At 40.4% G+C, this 17,543-nt stretch overlaps 1 protein-coding gene and 1 long non-coding RNA gene across 6 annotated transcripts in view; one reads left to right on the forward strand and one right to left on the reverse strand.

Moving 5' to 3' along the window:
• Positions 1-13,458, forward strand: part of SYT14 (synaptotagmin 14) — a 73,715-nt gene extending 60,257 nt beyond the window's left edge. For 3 of the 5 annotated variants that reach the window (XM_079968636.1, XM_079968640.1, XM_079968637.1), the window contains 3 exons: positions 551-1,000; positions 8,117-8,306; positions 12,673-13,458. In XM_079968636.1, the coding sequence (XP_079824762.1) occupies positions 551-1,000; positions 8,117-8,306; positions 12,673-12,986 (954 nt within the window). In that variant the 3' untranslated portion in view covers positions 12,987-13,458. Of the gene's footprint in view, positions 1-550; positions 1,001-8,116; positions 8,307-11,438; positions 11,496-12,672 lie in introns of all 5 variants that reach the window. The other 2 variants (XM_079968638.1, XM_079968639.1) reach the window with 1 other exon arrangement.
• Positions 1,356-17,543, reverse strand: part of LOC307212094 — a 317,636-nt gene continuing 301,448 nt past the window's right edge. Inside the window, exons 2-3 of the long non-coding RNA XR_013836818.1 lie at positions 2,381-2,748; positions 1,356-1,986 (exon numbers count right to left, since the gene is read on the reverse strand). This is a non-coding gene — a long non-coding RNA (uncharacterized lncRNA). The remainder of the gene's footprint in view (positions 1,987-2,380; positions 2,749-17,543) is intronic.

A 17,543-nucleotide genomic window follows, 5' to 3' on the forward strand; every position in this document is an offset into this window, starting at 1 on the left:
ATAATGTCATGAACGGCATCTCCTAGTCTTACCTTTAAAAGCACAATTTCTACAGCCCCTGCTTCTATGTATCAGGCTGCACAATCCAAAAATTGTCACTTATTTCTATGTTTTATTTCTGTTTTATTCATTTTTATGCAAACATTTCAAAATGGTTTATTATGTCATTGATGAATTAAATCGTCATTTAATTCTCCAGCTCCTGCCGACCCCTTCAACATTGTCCTAGCCAGTTCTCCCAGCTGTTTCCAAACACTTTGACCTTCTTGCTATGAACCTTTTATTCTTGCTTTTCTTTCTTCTGATTGGCTCTCTTCACAAGCAGTAAAAGAAGCCCTCCTTCCTTGAATATTCAAATACTTTGTGTGTGAAATGAACGAAAACATCATCCTCAGTCACTGAGGACAAGGATTTTAATTTTAACAATTTATGTAAAGACACATACTCGCGAAATCACTTTTAACAAAGTGTATCACAGAGTGTATCGATACAGTTATAGATGTCTAAATGGGCGTGAATGTATGTAAAACCTCTGCTCCGTTTCATTTAGGATCTGTCAGCTCGAGGATCATCATCACAGCTCCCTAAATCTTTTGATCCTGAACCAGAAGCTAAGTATGGCACCCTGGATGTGACTTTTGACTACGACTCACAGGAACAGAGGCTTCTGATAACAGTGACAGCTGTCACAGACATTCCAAATTATAGCAGGACAAGTGGAAGTTTATGGCAAGTACACCTGGTTCTTCTTCCTATCAAGAAGCAGAGAGCAAAGACCAGCATCCAGCAGGGTCCATGCCCTGTCTTCACTGAGACATTTAAATTTAATCATATTGAGTCTGAGATGATTGGGAATTATGCAGTGCGCTTTAGACTGTACAGTATACGCCGTGTAAAAAGAGAGAGGATTTTGGGAGAAAAGATATTTTACTTAACCAAATTAAATCTTCAAGGGAAGATGTCGGTACCAGTGACATTGGAGCCAGCGTACCCTATTTCCGTGAGTATTAAATCATGCAGAAAAGTGTACAACCAAGGATTCTGATTAGAACAGTTATTTGTGCCACAAAGAAATATACTTCTCTACAGCAGGAAAATCGTTACAGCGGGGCGATGAGTAGTTGGTTTATTTAATGAAATTCACTCACCCCTTCTTTTCTGGTGGGGAAGGAGAGCATCCATTTTGGAGTTCACCTCAGGAGCCGAAATGTCTTGGACTGGCCCTGGTAGTAGCCCTAAAACTTTGTAATACCCTCCCAGCAAAGGTCCATGTAGCATTACCATTATTCAGTTTTTGTCATATGCTAAAGACACACCTCTTTATCTTGGCCTTTGAGGTGTGTGTGTGTGTGTGTGTGTGTAAACTACCTGAAAATAGTAAATTAATTAATTTTTTTAAAAAAAGATGGATGCTATTAATTGTGCTTTGAACTGTATTGCTTTTGCTGTTGCGTGTCAGCCAAGATTCCTCTGTAACAGGATGCTAGCAGAAATACTGGAAGGTTTACTCCATTGGAGACCAAGACAGAAAGAAATGTGAGATCTCTGATAGTTGTTTCTGTAATAATTATCATCTGAGGGGGTGTTTTCAGGAAACGTTAAATCTGAGGTAATTAATCCAGCTCAATGTGTGCGCATCATTTTATCCTACAATGTAACATAAACAACATGGCTCTCATTTGTGTAATACAAGATGAGTATTACTAAGTTGGGGAATGTGTGAGCTCTCTGAAATAATGTAAGTGACCTGTCTGAACAGGTCCACAATGAACAACTGTTGCTCAAGTCTAGGTTTGAAAATCTGGTGGTACTAGAGATAAACATTGGTAGGGGCACAGAGGGGTGAAAAAAGAAGAAACAGAATGATTCGGCTTCCTAAGCTCCAGTTAGTTTTCCTTGCATTTACTACACAGTTTCCTCTGGGTTCCTCAGATATGTGTTTATTGTATCACCTTGTGAGAAGTATGGCAGGATTCTGCCAAATGGCTTGAATCACCTTGCGTCAGTTGTAAAGGTAAAAGGTAAAGGTACCCCTGCCCGTACGGGCCAGTCTTGACAGACTCTGGGGTTGTGCGCCCATCTCACTTAAGAGGCCAGGGGCCAGCGCTGTCCGGAGACACTTCCGGGTCACGTGGCCAGCGTGACATCGCTGCTCTGGCCAGAGCCAGAGCCAGAGCCAGAGCCGCACACGGAAACGCCGTTTACCTTCCCGCTGGTAAGCGGTCCCTATTTATCTACTTGCACCCGGAGGTGCTTTCGAACTGCTAGGTTGGCAGGCGCTGGGACCGAGCAGCGGGAGCGCACCCCGCCGCAGGGATTCGAACCGCCGACCTTTCGATCGGCAAGCCCTAGGCGCTGAGGCTTTAACCCACAGCGCCACCTGCGTCCCTATTGCGTCAGTTGTAGGCAGCACTAAACCAAATCTTTCCCAACTGAATTTGCAATGAGACAGGGGAGCATCATATGCTACATTCAAGAAACATCTGTCTGCCATCAAAAGACTTGAAGGACAATGGAGCTATCTATCGCTTACAGGTCATATAGGGACGCGGGTGGCGCTGTGGGTTAAACCACAGAGCCTAGGACTTACTGATCAGAAGGTCACGGTTCGAATCCCTGCAAGGAGGTGAGCTCCCGTTGCTCGGTCCCTGCTCCTGCCAACCTAGCAGTTCGAAAGCACGTCAAAGTGCAAGTAGATAAATAGGTACCACTCCAGCAGGAAGGTAAACGGCGTTTCTGTTCGCTGCTCTGGTTCGCCAGAAGCGGCTTAGTCATGCTGGCCACATGACCTGGAAGCTGTATGCCGGCTCCCTCAGCCAATAAAGCGAGATGACCGCCACAACCCCAGAGTCGGCCACAACTGGACCTAATGGTCAGGGGTCCCTTTACCTTTACAGGTCATATGCTCTCTTTACAGAATGGATTCCTCAAAAAATAGTGGATCTACACACACACACACATACCCACACATGCAATATTCTCTGAGAGATTTTCTATAAAGCTTGCAAAAAAAATCATGAGGTGGCTGCCATTATTTTGCTAATGGGCTGTTCTTTCAGAGTACTCACAGCCATGAATTAACATTTAAGACCATGAATTTTAGTGGGCTTAATCAGTAGCAGTGTGTGTTGTGGCCTCCTGTGACTGGCATTTCTGCAGCTTACCTGGACAAGGCAGGGCAACAGTGAGGTTAGGGCTACATGGTTGCATTGGTGGGACTGTGGCCTGTTCCCACCCCTGTCCAAGTAAGCAGCAGTGATGCCAGTGTCAAGCTACTACTGACCTTATGTGTGGTTAACTCTATGCTAGGTTGTGATTTTTGACTTGGGATCCCTTTATCGGGGATGCCTGAGGAAGTTGCTCTTTGTGAATTCTGATAGAAACTGAGCTGACCCACACACACCTCCCAAGCTATTATGCAGATTGGAACCTAGTTATTCTTTAGATTTAGCACTCTGAATTTTCTGCTGCAGTTTTTCACTCCAAAATATGTAAAGTATCTGAGGTGAAATACATTTATAAATGCATATTTAGAGATAAAATATGTTCAAAAAGTATTTATTTAAATCGACTTTTGTGAGTTTTTTAAAATCTTGTAGACTAATGCAGAAACACAATTAAATGGATTTATGAAAGAACATTGCTTGAAAGAGGCATAAACCAGAAATAGACTGATATGTGCCTGCTTACCCTTTAATCAAATGTTTGAAAAGTTTTTATGGCTACATTCTTACATAGCTGTGAAGTATGTTTGTCAGTGAGAGATGCCTTGCATATGACACTATTAGACCCTAATGTAGACTATAAAAAGGGTATCTAGGCAATAATTTTAATGCTCTGTCACAGCACATTCCAAACAAATTAAATAATCTATCTTCTCATTTTTACCCACTAAGATGTACTGCATAATTTTTATTATAAAACTTATAAAGACACTGCATTGTGCATCAAATGAGAAAAGTGGCACAAGGGTGCCATTCTTACCTTGCCAAATGTCTGTTGAGGAAGTTGGAACACTGATTTGCCAAAACATATAAATTCTGTTTTGTCATTTCATTTTGAGAGTATATTATTCACAGCAGCTTAAGTTTGGGAACAAAGCTGATCTGTGAATAGTGTGATACTTTTGTTCTCAGAATAATTTGCCTATGCATATATTTCACGTGTTATTTATGATTTGCAGAAGGAAATTTGATATAACTTTATAGACTCTGTAGTAATAAATTATAGCTGTATGTAATAATTTTTAAAGATTTGAGTCTCTTGATTATACCCAGTGAAGGAATTATGTTTTTCATTTGATTTTACTTTAATCAGTGTTTTTTGCCCAAGACAGAAGGAGATTTTTAATAGTGCATCTACCAGTTTGCCCTCTTGAGATTGAAAAAAACAAATTAGAAGCAAAGGCCTTTGAGAAGTTGTCTTTTAACCAATTCTTCTAAAACTCTGATTAGGTGCTTCATGCAATTCTATAGAGTCTATGCCAGGGGTCAGCAAACTTTTTCAGCAGGCCTTGTGAGGGGCCGGACTATATGGGGGGGGGGGAATGAACAAATTCCTATGCCCCACAAATAACCCAGAGATGCATTTTAAATAAAAGGACACATTCTACTCATGTAAAAACACACTGATTCCTGGACCACAGGCTGGATTGAGAAGGCAATTGGGCCGGATCCAGCCCCGAGGCCTTAGTTTACCTATCCATGGTCTATGAAGAATTAAGAACCAATGAGTTCTGTGTGGCTTTCTCCTAGATAAATGGATATAGGATTGTAGATGAGCAGAGCAATCCCCTGCACTGGAGTGAATTCAGACGAGGCTTCCAACTGCATGTGACTGAACTATAGGCATGTGGAAGCTACCACTGGCAGTGTCAGTGTCAGCTGCAGCTTGTGTGTGCCTCACAAACAAGGCTTTTTAGGGGTGAGGAGTGGAGAGTTTTGGGTTGGCAAAGGAACCACTGATCCTAAGCCAGTCCATTGACAGGCCCAATCCAGGTCTCTCTGCTGTGTCAACCTGGAGCTGGTCCAGAATGGTATTTTTGTGCCACCCACCTTCTGCTCTGATTGTCATGATTTCCAGTTGTACCCTCCAGGAGTTTGGATTGTTCCCTTAATAAAACAACAGTCTCTTTTATCATTTTTACTGTACCACTAGAATGGCATGTGTCTTTTACTGTACCACTAGAATGGCAAGATTTTTCATAAATCAATAAAAGAGCTTGGCTCTAAATTTTATTCAAACTAGATCTCACCCCCTCATCTTAAATAGAAGCTATACTGTGATTAAAATAATAATCACAAATATTCTGATTACAAATATGGTCCAATGGGGCTTTCGGTCCCACCAGCCTTAATGGACGCAGCCCCCACAACAGCGGGGGATCGCCAGCAAATGAAAAACAAGGATAACAGAGGGTAAATCACCCTTGCAAATTCCCTCCAGGGACAGGGGGAATGGGCTTCACTCTTAGTTTGACTCGGTATCTGGCTCTTGCTCCGGTATGAGACAGGAGACCTTTAATCTTAATTTAGCAGCTTGCTTTTCTGTCTCTAACCATGAGTCAACCTGGGAAGCATGTAGAATTGTAGAAATAAAGTAAGTTACCCTTTCAGTGCAAAAACAGGAACATTCCTATTCAAGATAACCTTTTCTAAGAAGCCAGAAGCTTTTCTTTTAGTAATCCTAGGTGCAAAGATTCCAAATGACCAGAAGAGACTATTTATGTATGTGACTACAGCTGCCCGGACTTTGTTAGGTCAGAGGTGGAAAGAAAATACAACCCCTACCAAGAAAGAATGGCTAGTAGATTCTTTAACATATTGTGCATGCCTACTTCTTCCACTGGAAAAAATGGAGATGTTCTAAATGTGTACCAGAGATGATAGTTGCATATAAGACAATCCTAGCTTGAGGCACATTCACTTGATACCTGATTCCTGAGAAGGCAGGAAGACACCTCATTGTAGCACTTCTCCACCCCATTAAAGCCTCGCACCAGTGTTGAAAAGAGGATATCCTGAGTCACCAAGAAGCCCCATGCTGACGTTTCCAAAAAGTAGAAAAGATCCTTGAACAATCTGGTCCAAATAGATTCTTGCTATCTTGGTAGTTGCCCTCACCTTGGTATTAACCCTGGAAGAGAACATCTGCTTCACACATCCTCTGATACCCAGTTGCACCTGAAGTAGAGGTGACAGAGTGTAGAAGACAAAAGTGGCATCTGGAATGAAGTGAGAAATAAGAAAGTATATTTACATGGGACACAGGTGTGTTTCTTGGTAGCCAAGAGAAGGCACAAGGAGATGGAGGTCAGGCTATAACTACCTTAGCCTTCTTGTCAGAGGTCCAGCTTAACAGGAGTTGCAGGTCTCCAGGGCCCTTACTATTGATTGAAAAAGAGTTGTTTAGTGAACTTTCCTCAAAAGCAGAGGTGTCTGTTAGGAGAGAAATCCAAGTGGGAAGAGAGGTCTCAGATTTCCTAGTTTTCATGCATGGGATGTGGTTGCTGCCAGAAGAGGTGCCTACAAATGTCTACCACATAGCAAAGATGGACCAACATCTGATATCTTACATCCTGGCTACATTGTTTACTGTCCACTACATTATTTACTGTCCCAAACAAAGGCAAATACAGGGCAGCCATTTTGAGTAGCCAGTGTGGTGTAGTGGTTAAGAGCAGTAGATTCGTAATCTGGTGAACCAGGTTCGCGTCTCCGTCCCTCCACATGCAGCTGCTGGGTCACCTTGGGCTAGTCACACTTCTGTGAAGTCTCTCAGCCCCACTCACCTCACAGTGTTTGTTGTGGGGGAGGAAGGGAAAGGAGAATGTTAGCCGCTTTGAGAATCCTTCAGGTAGTGATAAAGTGGGATATTAAATCCAAACTACTACTACTACTACTACTACTACTACTATTCTTCTTCTTCTTCTTCTTCTTCTTCTTCTTCTTCTTCTTCTTCTTCTTCTTCTTAGCAGCAAACACATGCTTACAATTGCTTTCTGGAAAAGATTCCTAATTTATAAGAACACGAAGCAGGGTTTTGAAAAGGCAGGTCCCTGGTGGAGAGTTGTCTCTTCAGTTGAGATGCAATACACCTACATACACATTTCAAAAACATAATTTTACATTTGTGTCTGTGCTTGCTTCCTTGAGTGTTAGATTTGTGCTTGCAGCGATATTTCGTTTACACAATGTGGGGTTATTGGAGAACATTTGCCGGTATCTTGCCGAGTCATTTGAATTGCTTGCTGCTTTGTTGCACCCAACTGATTTGTAGAAGGTTGCACTTGGCTTTGCACCACACTGAGTGTCGCTGATAGACCCTTGCCTGCAGTTATGGGAAACCTGCAGAAACATACCTTTGATTTCCAGCAACCAGATTTATCATACTGCGTTTCTGACTTAAGGCAAGGTAATTCCGGTTCTTTGGGCTGGGATGGTAATGTAATCCTGGCTTAGAATGTATGTGATGAGATTTAATTGTTTTCTGGGTTGGGTGAATTGAGCATCGAATTTCACAGCTTGATATTTTGCCTCGGCTTTGCTCTGAACATTGGGGCCCCCTGGAATCTTGCCTTGCTGCATTCTCCTACAGCTGTTATAGAAAGATAGAGGAAACAGCTTCCTGACATTGATCTCTCTGGTAGAAAGTGATCGGGGCTGGTCCTTGGTTTAATGTTGTATGAATGGTGCAGGGACACTGTGTGTCTCTCTGCAGGCGTTGAGCATGGGAATTCATTCTTAGACCAAGAGGGTAGTGAAAACCTTTCTGTGCATGGATTTTCCCTCCTGACCCATAGTTTATCACATGTAGCTCTGTTCGAAGTGCAAAACTGAGCATTTTCCAGCACTTTGAGAACTTGTTATTCCTATTTGTGATACTGGTTCTGTTGGCATAGAAGGTGGCCTTCTTTATATTTTGAGGAAGGTTATATTTCACTCTTATATGTATTGTTCTTTCAGATCCACACCCCCATTTTTTATTTTCATTAAGCTGTCATGTGCTGTTAAGATCAAGTTAGAGTCAAAATCTAGGGAGATAGAAATACTGGGCATGGGTTCTTCAGTATCTTGGCTGCATAAAATGCTTGCAAACGCTTTGCTTTTGCTTCTAGGGCTGCGACTCCCAAATGAGCATGTCAGAAATGTCCTGCAGTGAAAGTACCTCCTCCTGTCAGTCTCTGGCACATGGCTCAGCTCCAGAAATCCTCATTGGACTGCTTTATAATGCCACAACTGGAAGACTAGCAGCAGAAGTGATAAAAGGCAGCCACTTCAAAAACCTGGCAGCAAACAGACCACCCAGTGAGTGGAATATATTTTTTTTATCCTAATACTTCTGCACTTGGGGGGATTTCACTGGTGGGGACTTCAATCCTATCATTTAGCTTTATCCAGTCAAACTGAAATACTGCAATCATCAGTTAATCTGTTTCATGTTTTATATTTCCAGTCATTGGGGAAATGGCAGAAATCTAAAATTCAAAATATTAGTTGTGATTTGACAAGATCCTTTTAATTTTTCATGACTGGCTGACTAATAAATTGCCTTTATCATAATGATTAATTGCTAAACTATTAATGCCTCACATCACAGAGCCAATATAAAAAGTTATAATGTATTTTAAAAGTGTGTGCCAATGAATGTTTATGTAAATGTGTTGATGCTACTGCGGTTAAGGATCCTCTTGTAAGAGTTTATCAGTCTGTGAGAGTTTAACTGATACCGACATGTATAATTTAGATTTTATATTCTCGTAGTATAATATGATTTATATTATATTTATTCCTGATACCAGATATGAAGAAATGTTGCACACTCTAGAGATAGACAGATAGGAAGACAGTCATACGGTTTGTTCTTGGCTTCCTGCTTCTTCTTTGTATGCGGTACTCAAACAACAAACCTGAGTTCAGACATAATGCTAAGCCAAACCATGGGGTAGCATTGGGTTGGACAGCAGTAGCAAGACCAGGAAGGAGCAAAGTGGCTGTGATTTCTGCTGTGAGTACCCGTGCACTTGAACAGTCATGCTGAGCCATGGTTTGGCTTGCTGTTATGGATAAACTGGGCAAATAAGGGTGCAATCCTAAGAAATTGCAGACCTCCCACTCCATGGGTGGAGAGGGATATCTGCAGGCAGAGAAGATCTACCCCAGAGGGAACTTCTGTAACTGGAAGTCTCTTCTGCATCCAGTGTTTCTGCTGTGTTGGTAAGGGAAAGGGGGCATGTCAGGGAAGAATGAAAGAGACATTGGATCCACATGATCTCCCATGCCCCTGGCATGCCCCCAACAATAGATGAAAAGGATGTCTTGGAACTTCCACATATCTTCCCTGCAGTGGTCTGGCACCCACATACCAACCTAGTCATCACAAGACTGTCAAGGCTCTGTTCTTCCACTGTGAATTCTTCCTTTCCTGCCCCCGCTAGACTGCTCCACCCCGTAGCCTCAGATGGAGCTAGGAATGTGTTTGAACTGGGCATAATTGAGTTCCTTTTGTTCACTTGTTGGAACCAGAATGTGCAAGCGGGCCCAGGAATCAGATGTACATTGTGCTAGCACCCAAATTTAGCCCCTGGGAGCCACGCATATATAAATCAGTAAAGAAAAAAGCAAGCGGTAGAAAACCACAGTGGTAGTCGGAACCTAGGGAGGAGAAAAGACAAACTAGGTACGATACTCAACAACCATTGCTACCAAAATGTTAAGTCGTAAGAACATAAGAAGAGCTTGCTGGATCAGGCCAATAGCCCATCTAGTCCAACATCCTGTTCGCACAGTGGCCAGCCAGATGTCTGTTGGAAGCCTGCGAGCAGGACCTGAGTGCAACAGCAATCTCCCCTCCTGCTGTTTCCAGCAACTGGTACTCAGAAGTATTACTGCCATGGAGATAGTCGTTGTGGCTAATAGCCATCAATTGCCCTCTCCTCCGTGAATTTGTCTAATCCTCTTTTAAAGCTATCTAGGTTGGTGGCTATCTCTGCTGCTGGGGGAGTGAGTTCCATAGTTTAACTATGTGCTGTGTGAAGAAATACTTTCTTTTATCTGTCCTGAATCTTCCAGCATTTGGCTTAATGTCCTTGAGTTCTAGTGTTATGAGAGAGGAAGAAAAACTTTTCTCTATCCACTTCTTTCATGCCATTCATAATTGTATACACTTCTATCCGTTTGGGTTGCTGCAAGCATTATTTAAAAAAAAACACCATTTTTAACAGTCTTGAACATTCAAGACAAGAAAAAAGTTATACGTGTTCTGCCCTATACAGTGGTACCTCGGGTTACAGATGCTTCAGGTTACAGACTCCGCTAACCCAGAAATAGTACCTCGGGTTAAGAACTTTGCTTCAGGATGAGAATAGAAATCGTGTGGTGGCGGCAGCAGGAGGCCCCATTAGCTAAAGTGGTACCTCAGGTTAAGAACAGTTTCAGGTTAAGAAAAGACCTCTAGAACAAATTAAGTTCTTAACCCGAGGTACCACTGTATCTTCTTCCATTTTGTTTGAAATGGACCCATATTACAGTCATGAGTTTAGGAATATGGTGCCCTGATCCAGAATCTCCTTGCACATGCAGGTGTTGTGATCCACACACCAAATTTTTCTGTCTGTTCATTGCAGTGTTGGGAACAGATCTAGGCACTAATCTCCACTGTGTTTTTCACTTAGGCTTCCCTGACACTGTAGTTTGAGTAGAAAGCCTATACTTACAGGAGAGCTTTATGGGTGCATTGAAGCAGCCATTAAGCTTTAGATGGTCTGTGATCACATGATTTTGCACTTTGGTGTAATAATTTATTTCAGATGAATGATGATGTAAAATAGCATTAAATGTACAAATTAGTCTTGTGGTTGTTGTTTTTTAAAAAAACAAAACACCCAACAACCAGTGTATTGATCAAACTAATGTTTAATCCAATTAGCTTTCACCTGATTGTTTGTAATATATACAGGATTCAATTCAGTGACCGCTTACCCTTTTGTAATCCCATTGACCTCAAATGAGGCTCCACTAGTTTGAGGTCATTGAACTGACTCTTACTCAAAAAGCTGGAGTTTGCATGAAAAAGAGGATGGTCCGGTAAAGGTGACACTATGATTTCTGTAGTTTTGTAGCGTAATCTTTTGCATGAATCTGTGTGTTCTGTGTTAGAAACACAATAGAAATTAAAACTAAAATATCCCATTACTTGAAACGGTGTAATTTTTTCCCCTGTTAAAGATTACACAGTGACCTTACAGAATTCATTTCATTCAATTGTACCTGCCAATCCTTTTGTTTGGTCCCTCTCTCTAAACGGATTTGTTAAGGTTTCATTTTCTTCCACTCTAGTGAATAGTGTTTCCTCTTAAACTTTAACCTTTGATCCTCTCTCACCCAACTATTGACATCTGGTCATTATTTCTTTTACTGCTTTCCACCCCCTGTTGTCAGACGGACTGTTCTGTTGTCTAAAACACTTGATAGGTGGACAGGTTTATATAATACGAGGTGAGTTCCTGTAGAGACTAATTGGATGTTGTCCTTTTCATGCAAAAGAAAGTTGCCAGCAGCAAAGCTCTCCACCACTCGCCACCATGTTGGTTTCTGACAATTTACCTTAATTAACTATTTCACTCTTATAATGGAGATAGACCAAATCTCTGACTGGATGATGGTATTTCAAAGATCTGAAAATTAAAATGTGAAGTCTAACGGGTAAGCCAAAAAAGAAGACACAAAAACTGTCTGTTTCTAAATACCGTGAAATACAGATAGGGATTCAGCATGCTGCATTCAGTGGCCGTGAGTGTATTTTCCCAGACAAAGTGGAAAACACTATAATGAAACTGATAGTTTTTGGTGTCAAATGTTGTATTAATGAATTCATGTCCACGATTCAGTAGCTCTGGTGCACAGATAGAGGCTTTCCTGTTCTCTTCTATCAACATTGGAATATATCACCCTGTGCAGATAGGATTTTGGATCGTGGCCAGAATATCTGAGCTATTGTTATAGCATAGTACTTCTTAAAAGCACTATAAAGCAACTGTGCCCAAATAATTTAACAAAACAACACATTGAAAATTAAAAATTAGACATGAAGAGAGAGCATTACTCAGATGAGTAAACATCAGCTTGTCAATGCATTTTGTTTTTTGGCATTTTAAATATTCACAAATGAAAGAAAAAACTGACAACCCTTGAACCACATCCATGCAGAGAATTTTTCCCTAGTAAACATTTCATTCTGAGCACCCATGACGTCATCACTGCACTCCACCTCATACATATATTTTTACTTGTAAATTATTTGTTTATTTCATTTCTCTTTTTATCCACCTGTTTACATTATCTGAAAACTCTGAAATGCTTTACAGTGTTGTGGCCAGTTGTAGCTTGCTGAGTGTTAATGCTACACATGTCTGCTTTATGCAAGTGAGCAGGGGGTGAATGGATAGAAGGATTATGAGGTATACCTTTAAGTAAACTTGTTAAGTAAGGATAATGCAATTAAGTAAAAGTTGAACGTCAATGTTTACTTCCTTTTTTAAACATGGCTTAAGTTTAGTCAACTACTCAAAATCCAACATGGTATACGCCATAACCTTAAAGATAGACTGGTGTATTTTCGTAGGAGAAATCCTTTGTCTAAAGCATCTTATGCATGACATTGTTTATTTTGTAGATACGTTTGTTAAGCTGACGTTGCTGAATTCTATGGGCCAAGAGATGTCCAAATGCAAGACATCTATCCGAAGAGGGCAACCGAATCCAGTCTACAAAGAGACCTTTATTTTCCAGGTGGCACTGTTTCAGCTTTCTGACGTTACACTCATATTGTCTGTGTACAATAAACGCAGCATGAAACGAAAGGAAATGATAGGCTGGATTTCTTTAGGTTTGAACAGTTCTGGCGAAGAGGAACTAAATCACTGGACTGAGATGAAGGAATCCAAAGGACAACAAGTATGTAGGTGGCACTCGTTGTTAGAATCTTAATGAGTAGTTGCAGCTCCACGTAATGTCAGGATTCCACGAGGCTGCCCCGCAGGTGCAACCAAGAGAAAGTGTTGCAGAAGTTACAATTCAACATTCCACTTTTACAGATGCACAAAATGCCGTGGTGCAGAATTTATTTTTGCATCTTCAGTTGACACCACTGAGTTCAGGTGACATGGACTGGACGCAGAAGAAAGAGCAATCCCAAGTCCTTATTTTGACGCTTTCAGGATTGTTTTGGTTCACATCTCAGTTTTCCATTTAACGAATAGGTACTTTGTGTAAATCATCTACTATTGCAAAATTCTCTGATTGTGTTTGTTTTCTTAGAGGTGCTATGCTGTGTTATATATGACTTGTCAAGAAGCAGATTTAGAGAGCTGGGGGAGTAGTTAAATAGTGGAACACAAAAATTAGAATGTTGGCACACAGTTGCTTCCCCACCCCCTTAGGAACTTAACATTTCTTTAATGGAGTTCTTTAATGGAGTTTAATGGAGTTCTTTAATGGAGTTTAATTTTGAAGAACAACATGCAGGAGCATAGAATCATAGAATCATAGAGTTGGAAGAGACCACAAGGGCCATCGAGTCCAACCCCCTGCCAATCAGGAAACACCACCAGAGCACTCCTGCATGTTGACTGCTTATCAGATACACAAACAGCTCCTCTGTGGTGCCTGCTTTAGGCTGGGGGTCGTAACTCCAGATTCGCTCCCAAGAGCGGAAGTTGTTAGAATGATGAATCACTGCTAACGGTGTGCATAAACCCATCACAATTCATCCCTGGCAAACACCTTTTTGTGTTGTTTCAGGAGCTTACAGACTTGTTTGACCGGTGGCAGCAGTGAGAGAAAAGAAAAATGTGTGTGTACACCATGGGAAGGGAAGCCTCTCTCAAAAAACTTTTTGCTCTCTTGAACTATTGTGAGAGTGCCAATTTACCATGCAGGATCCTCTTACGTGTCATTTCCTTGAATCTGTCAAATCAGGTCTCAATATTTTTGGCATTGATCAAATTGGCTTTGAGTCCACCTCAGGAATAATCTCCACTTTATGTCAAGCAGCGATCATTTTTTTGTTTTACGGATCCCTCACAGGCCTATTTAGACAGTTTGAAAACACAGGATCTAAAGAGCTGCACAACCAATTCAATGCGCCTAAGGGAGCTTTAGACGTGTGTTTCTCAAATAGCAGCCCTCCATGCTTTGAAACTGAGAGGAATTTTCACAGTATGGAGGTCAAGTTTTTTTTAAAAAAAGTTTCACTGCATGAACAGAAGCACCAGGGCACAACTAAACTATTTCCCCCAGTAGTAGAGCATGGTTGAAATCCTGTATGCAGTTTCTGGCAAATCTCACTGATACCAGTGGTATTTTTGTTTAGGTAGCAGACTGCAGGACTACAGCTAATAACTTTACTAAAATTTCTTTGTCATTAAATCAGTTGGTCTTTATATGAACCTTGTATTACAAACCTTTGAAAATTCAAAGGTGATAAAATCTAAGGATTAAAACAGCTGGGAATAAGGACTTGGGTAATCTTAGATAATAAATAAGGGAAATAAACTTCTATGACATCTGTCAATTTATTTAACCTCAGCAATGTGTTAATCATAATATAAATCTTGGAAAGGCAGCTTCATGAATTAAGAGATTTGAAGCACAAAGGAAAGTATGACTAGAGTCTGTTAGTTTTAAAGTTCTTGCAATAAATTGTTTCACCACTTTCTGTTTCAACTACTGGTAAATTTCAGGGATTCTGTGTGATACTGAAGCTTTCCTTGAGGATGAGGTTGGCATCATGATTAAAAATTAGTACAGTTTAAATAAGCACCTAGAACTTCTATTATGCATATCTGAGGATGGAATCTTTATCTGTTGCAAGTGTTGTCAGAGCTCATGAATTCCTAGTTAAGTGCCAGATTCAGTTAAGATTTCTGGATGAGGTGAGTCTGTGAAAAAAGATTCATGTTTCCTTTATTTATTTAGAGTGAGCTGATTGAGAAAGTTCATATTTATCACTGTTTTCTTCACAATATTTTTGAATGCCGCTAAGTTTGAGATCCAGTTTTTGCATGAATGGATACAAGTGCATCATATGAAATATGTGCAATGTTCCCAGTCTCAAAATTCTTAAGAACCTCCTTAAAAATTCCCAGCTGTTGTCTTGAAATTGTTATTCAGTGCCTTTCATGTTTCACCACTTAAATTTGTAACTGTAATGCGATGCTGAACTGGATGATTTAAGTCTTGATTGATTTAAAGATTTACCAAATGAATTTTCCTTCCTGTGTTGCATGAAGAGTATGGCACACAAAATATAATTTGTTAAAAGAAAATCATTCAGGAACTTTTGCAAACATAAATAATGTTAATAGTTGTTCAGTATAGTATAATCTTTCCAGTTTTGTTTCTTATTGATTTCGCAGTGCATCCTTATACAAGCCTTATTACAAGATTTTTTGTTTCAGAAGTCCTCACTTTACAACCTTTTTCTTAAAATGGAGACACTTGGGATCTACTTGTAGATCTAAGCCTCCAGTTCCAATAAGGCTTACCATAAAATAAGTAGTATTGAACTCATTTAAACTTCTGAGTAAGCATATTTAGGATTGCTCTGTAAGACTTGCACTGTCATAGTGCCTTGAAGATTGGATTATGCATTCATACAGAGAAGGAGCAGACGAATAAACTGTGGCTTCATAACAATATTCCTAATTTTAAAAATGTATTACTTGGTTGGTGATTACGACCTAAGAGATTCCTAATTCACAAAGTTGTCTAATCAGGATTGTACCTCTGCATATTATTTGCTTTTTAAAGTGCAGTATAGATACAGCTATTGAGTAATTCTGCTAAAAGACAAGATAGACGTGAGCAGAGTATTATTTTTTTATGAACGTTGTTTGTCATATTAACACCCTTGCCCTAATTTTCACATTGGTTGCCTTGTTTGAAAATTACCTAAAGCATTTGATGGGTAAGAAACATTCAAATCTTCTTCCATCTTTCTACAGGATTATTGTACAGGTATTAACTGAAAATTCAACTTTTGTACCATAAGACTTTTTAAAAACAACAACAAACATATTTGGGTATGTATTTAGAAAGGCCTAAAGGGAATTCAGCAAGTCACGTTAACATAAGCTCCTATTAATAGAACACTCCTTTTGGTGGTTCTTATTTTTATTTTGTTGTTTGGGATTATCATTACTGTATTAGTTACTAGATTCCCCCCCCCCCTTCTCTAACTAGCTCAAGGCAACAGATTAATGTCATTTTCAACTGAGTGGGGTCATATCTCCGTAGTAGAACACTTTGCATAAATGGTGCCCTAGGGTTAATAATATGTTCAGTGACTCCTTTTAGTGCAAGAAATGTCCTAAATGCATAGCAATTTGATGTCGGAAAAAATCATATAAAGTCTCTGTAAATTGTCACGTGCAATAACTGCATAATGTGTTCACAAATTGGAAATGGCATGTACATGTAGTAACACAGGTACAGGTTTTAAAAGACAGTGTATGTGCAGTTTCCAGTTTTGTGCACACAACAAAATAGAGGCTAGTACATGTGAGTTAACAGTTTCTTCCTATATGGTGGAGTAACATGCTTAGGAAAGCAGTATGTGGTTAGCTTTTCCACCACCATGATGCCAGAATATAGTGTGAGCTAGGGCCAACAGATGTATAGCCTTTTCAGTGTAGTTGCTGCCATAACACTGCCTCTCTAAAGCTAGTTCCCATGTTGTACTAGATCACAGGGGCATTTCCCATGCTACCTAACTTTAGTGTGGGAAGTATCTACATGGTCTGATCCAGCCTTCACTAGCCAGATACTTTCCAGATGTTTTGTGCTGACTAGCGATGATAAGAGCTGTAGTCCAAAATTTCTGGAGGGCAGCAGGTTGGCAAAGGCTGGTCTGCCTTAACAACAGGATATAAATACAAAATATTATCTGGGGCAGGAGAGCCTGCCAGACACAAGCAACTTTGTGACAGCAGCTGCACCCAAAATACCATATGGATTGCCCCCATTTTTTTTACCCAAACATGGCAATTTTTCATGTGAAAGTACTGTGGGTTGTATCCCAGGCTAGTCCTACTCAGAACTGACCCATTGAAGTTAATAGACATGGCTAACTTACTTTCATTAATGTAATGGGTCTACCCTGAGTAGAACTTAATTGGCTACAACCCTCTTTTTCTTTGAGTGTAGAAATTATATCTTGATTTGTATGCTTAGAGAAAGGGCCTTGTGGTGTTGAGGACTCTCGCAAGGGACTGTGTTGCTTCAAGTTCCTGTCTAGCAAGTCACCCAGTGATTAGCAGGGCTCTGTACTGCTTGAGAGCGAGGCATTTTAATGTACTCATTTTGGGTGTCTTGGAAATATTCTTGCTTGATTGCTGTTGGCAAAGGGGCTGTCATGCTTTTCAAACTCTGACTTGGCATATTCTCTGTATCGTTTCCAACTGTTCCAACTGCTTTCTTGCTAATCTGTGGATTATTGCTGAATGCCAGCAAGCCTTTTATGGGAGGGATATAGCTTTTATGGCA

Source organism: Podarcis cretensis (assembly GCF_951804945.1).
Source record: "Podarcis cretensis genome assembly, chromosome: 3".
In the NCBI taxonomy this organism is placed as follows: domain Eukaryota; kingdom Metazoa; phylum Chordata; class Lepidosauria; order Squamata; family Lacertidae; genus Podarcis; species Podarcis cretensis.